Here is a 4,866-nt window from a genome sequence, read left to right as displayed (position 1 = left end):
TCGGTATCGGCAAGTACCAAAAATAAAAGTATCGGTATCGGGCGAGTACTGGAAAAAAGTGGTATCAGTGCATCCCTAGTAACAATGATACATTTTTTTCAGGATTCTTGGAATATAAATTTTAAAAGAACAGCTTTTATTTGAAACAAAAATATTTTAGGGCTGTAACTTCATAAATGTATTATGTGAATCATACGTTTATTTTTTAATTAATTTTAATATTTTAAACAATTTAAAAAATTGAAATAACTGATTTTTTTTAAGGTCATGAGTACAATATTTCATGGGTGTCATGAAGTTTGTTCAAGAGAATAAGTTTTTTGTTTTTGTTTTTTCCTTTTTAAGTCACTGACAAAGGATCCTCAGGACTACCCTGACAAGAAGAGTCTCCCCCACGTCCATGTTGCCCTCTGGATCAACTCCCAGGGTGGGAAGAAGGTTAAAGCGGGTGACACTGTTTCTTATGTCATCTGTCAGGTGAGCAACCAGTGTATTTGTACTTCTGACTCTAAAAAATTGTCAGTAAACCCACACTAACCTTCCCCCGCTGCCTGTGCTTTCTTCTGTTAGGATGGTTCAAACCTGGCAGCCAGTCAGAGAGCTTATGCCCTGGAACAGCTACAGAAACAGCCGGGACTCAGCCTGGACACACAGTATTACCTGTCCCAGCAGGTGCACCCTGTGGTGGGCCGAATCTGTGAGCCTATTGAAGGCATTGATGCAGTGCTTATTGCTACATGGTTAGGTGAGACTATCTGTTTGGATCAGTATTCATTATATTTTGCCAGAAAGGACATTTGAATTAGGATCAGTTTCCCTTTTTTCCCTCTTTTTTTTTTTGGCCATGAAGAGCAGCCTGTATTCCAATACTCATTGTTTTTTAAGTTTTTCCACCTCACTGTAAACAGACATCTGAACACATCTGAACATACTTGTGTTTTGAAAATTAACAAACCCATTATTTAGTTAATTTCATTTCATGTATTTTAATTTCAGACATTTATTTTTATTTAATAAAAATGTTGTCTGAACATAATTTAACTGATGTTTTAAGTTGAAAACAAACCATTAATTAATTTTCATTTCTGATCTATTTTATTCTTAAATGTATTATTTTTTTTAGATTAATGTTATATGTTTAGATGCTTTGTAAACATGTTAATTTTGGAGCATTTAAAAATATCAAGTATATCCACCTTATTTTTCAACGTTTTCTGTGAATGCGCGAGACTTACGGTTCATTAGCGGCTGTAGGGAAAAAACGAGAAGAATAACAAAGTGTAGTAAATGGTAAAACTGTTTGCACTACAAACCAGTGTGTTCATAATGAAGATAATACATTAAAATAATATGGTAAGACACACCAGTTTGCAATATCAAACAGCAAAACGAGCTGTTTTGTACAGCTAAAAATAGCTGGAAGCGAATGACACCGGAAGCCAGAAAAATTTAATTTACAAATGTTTTTTTCCGCTTTTACGGGAAAAATAAGGTGGATATATTGTTTTCTTTTACCTAGCAGCTGAGATTCCATTTACCCCCCAGATGGAAATTCAGTTTCTTTAAAAAGTGTATGAACCCTGCCACTCTGTCTCCATGACAACAGACCCTGGTAGTTTGGTATCCTGCAGTTGGGTCCAAAACTCAAGACACTAATTCAATCTAGCCACCGTGTCACCAGAACCAAGTAGCTGGTTTCCTTAATTACTTGACGATTAGCAACACATTTACACCACCTTCACGTCCAGAATATCCCAGTCAACTTCTACTTGCATAGTCATGTAAAAAAGTCTCATAATACACACAACATTCTGTGTCCATTCCTCACGCACCACCCTGTTCCCTTGGCCGCAGATGTGTGTGTGTGTGACATGCCGCATGTTTACCTGTAGATGGCAGCAGCACTCGGGCGTCAGTGGGTTTGGATCCTCAGAGACGCTGGTTAATCCTTGAAGTCTCATAGTCAACACTTACTTATGTGCTCATTTATTCACTTAGCCAAATTACCCAGGGGGACGTAGGCTGTTTTTCCGTGCTCTAGTAGTGTTCAGTGTCACCTGGAGGGATTAAATGGAGATTCAGCTGCTGTCTCTTAATGATTTGATGATCTCAGCTGCCTGGGAAAAATCGGATAGCTGCACTTTCTCTACCCCTCCTCTTTCCCCTTATTATGTTTCCAGTTTATTCTTATCGTTTGCTAGTCTCCCTCTTGCCTCCTGCAGCCGTGCCATCTTCTTTCTTTCTGTCCCTCTATCCTCTTTCAGCTTTTCCCTTTACCCCTCTTTCCATCACCGTCTTTCCACTGTCCATAAATACATCCGTGGGGAAGTCTGAGCCTGCATGGCTTTATCGCCAACACACCGGAAGTACATTTCCACCTAAAGCATCTCAAGCTTGCACTGCTGACTTTTTTTGTATTTATTTACTGTTATTTCTTTCGCTATTTGATGCTGAATGTGCAGCTTGTAGTTTGAGTGTTTTTAAAAAAAAAGAGAGATTCACAACTTGAACTTTTCTTTACCTACTTGTCCAGGGCTCGACCCAAGTCACTTTCGAGCTCAACAGCAGCAGCAACGTGAGGACGAAGGGGACAATTTTCTGGGCGCTCCGGCCCAGCTCACTGACGAAGAGCGCTACCGTGATTGCGAGAGGTTTACTTTCACTTGCCCTGACTGTGGTACCAAAAACATCTACAACAACGTGTTTGAAGGAGCGGTGAGTTATCAGCCCTCATATTCACATCCATTAGCAGACCTGATCTTATCAGTGAGCAAAATGCCAAGCAGTCCATCCCAATTCTCACCATTCAATTGCGTCCTACCTTAACTTCCTGTTAAATATTGTGTAATGACAAGCAACAATAAATTTGAGCTGCGCAGGTGATTACTTCCTTTGCTTCAGGCTTTTACCGGCCTATTAATTTCAGAACCACACACTTTATTTATAGAGGCTTGGCAGAGCTGGGCAGGGGGAGAGAGGTTTTGCCGGGGTATATTCCTGGAGCTCTTCAGTACACAGGATGTATGTCATACTCCAGGCCGAGGTCAGCGGGGGCTAGAGGAGCATGTGTAATCTGCCTCTAATTAAGGGTCCGCACACACACACATGCTCACGCACAGCTTTCTCTTGTCCGAGACTCATAAAAAGTGACATTGACCCCCCTCTCCACTGGGCTGATCTCTGTCCTCCTAGCTGTTTGGAGATTTTGAATGCTTCAGCCAGGGAAAACTAAGAATTCTGGGAAAAACTGGTTGGCATTTATGTGCACTATAACATAAACAGGCGTTACAATCCCTAATGGACTTTAATAAGGGTAAACACCATATTTAAACTGACATGAATGAAAACAAGGCTATGAATGTGGTACAGACTGATCAATAGATTGTAACAACTTAGTTTTTTGTTTGGTTTTGTTTTGCTCATTGTGTTTTTAGGAAACATGGATTTTAGTGTGTGTGTGTGTGTGTGTGTGTGTGTGTGTGAGAGAGAGAGATTCCTACAGGGTTGTTTTTGGAGCAGATGGCACTGACCACCAGTACTCAACTAAACAACTTTGTTGTTTATTTCATGCCAAAAATGACACTTGAATTAAGTTCAGTCCCCCTTTTTCCCTATTCCTTTTGTCATGAAGAGCAACTCTATGCAGTATGGATCTTAGATTAATTGCTTTCCACTTTACTAAAAAACTGACACAATTTTACTAACGCTTTGAAACGCTTTGATAAAGAAACCATTAATTTATTTAGTCATTTACATTGCAACAAAAACTTTGAACTCTGTTGCAGATATTTATCTAAGTACAATTACAATTTAATTTAAGTTTTGTTTTTATTTATTTATTTTTGTTTGTTTGTTTGTTTGTTTATTACAGTATTCTGACATTTCTCTGTTCAGTTCGATTTGGTTATATCCAGAGGTTCAGTGACCAAATAGGTAATCTAGGCTGATTCAGTAAGGAAGTGAGTTGTCTGACTGATTCAGTCCATTATTCAGGCTGTTGTGTTTGATTCGCCAGGCAGTTCAATTGAGTCATTAAAGGTGGGGTAAGCGATTTCTGGTAGCCAATGTTGACATTTGAAATCACCAAAACATACACGCCCCTACCCCACACATACATACGCAACCCAGGCAATGATTGGGTTTTGTTTTTATTTATTTATTTTTGTTTGTTTGTTTGTTTATTACAGTATTCTAACATTTCTCTGTTCAGTTCGATTTGGTTATATCCAGAGGTTCAGTGACGACAAATCCCCGACAGAAAACTGCTGCTGCATTCTATTCATGACTTATTGACACAAATTTCAAATGATTTTCAACAGTTGCTTTGTCAAAACTTTGTCGCGCCCAGTGTACTAGACAGACTTTAGCTGTTGCGGCGCAGACACGGTGTTACTCACCTATCGAGAATAAACAAAGCAACCTCGGCTTCCGATCGCAGGCCTTCCGCTCCTTGAGTTCTCTCCAGATATCTGATCCGATATTTACACGGGTCCTACTTCTTGCCCTTGCCTTATTGCCTTAAGCCTTCTTTTGTTCCGCAGACGTTTTCCTCTTGTTTTTTATCCGCCATCTCTATCTTTCTGTCGCTCTGCTCGCTAATGTCCGTTCTGTGCTCTGAATGCTCTCTCCTCCACATCATGAGTAGACATGCCCCTTACTGCTGATTGGCTACAAGTTTGTTTTGCTACTCGGCCCGAATCAGTTTTCTAAAGCGTTTTTGAAAAATCGCTTACCCCACCTTTAAGAAACCACAACGGAGTGGTTTGTTCACAGATTGGGCAGCCCTGTGTGCTCATTAGGGGTGGAACAGTTCTCGGTAAAAAATCAAACGGTTCTCCACCCAAGGTTCGGCACGCACTTGCATCG

General features: G+C 40.0%; 1 protein-coding gene across 1 annotated transcript in view; it reads left to right on the top strand.

Moving 5' to 3' along the window:
• The window catches only part of LOC107663691 (DNA polymerase alpha catalytic subunit-like), a 68,378-nt gene that overhangs the window by 35,575 nt on the left and 27,937 nt on the right, over positions 1 to 4,866 (top strand). The window contains exons 31-33 of the mRNA XM_016453969.1: positions 346 to 477; positions 571 to 745; positions 2,534 to 2,715. Coding sequence (XP_016309455.1) covers positions 346 to 477; positions 571 to 745; positions 2,534 to 2,715 — 489 coding nt within the window. The remainder of the gene's footprint in view (positions 1 to 345; positions 478 to 570; positions 746 to 2,533; positions 2,716 to 4,866) is intronic.

The sequence above is a fragment of the Sinocyclocheilus anshuiensis genome, unplaced genomic scaffold, assembly GCF_001515605.1.
Source record: "Sinocyclocheilus anshuiensis isolate Anshui unplaced genomic scaffold, SAMN03320099.WGS_v1.1 scaffold928, whole genome shotgun sequence".
Taxonomy (NCBI): Eukaryota; Metazoa; Chordata; class Actinopteri; order Cypriniformes; family Cyprinidae; genus Sinocyclocheilus; species Sinocyclocheilus anshuiensis.
Note: the sequence above shows the minus strand (reverse complement) of the source record. Positions and strands in the feature narration are given on the sequence as shown.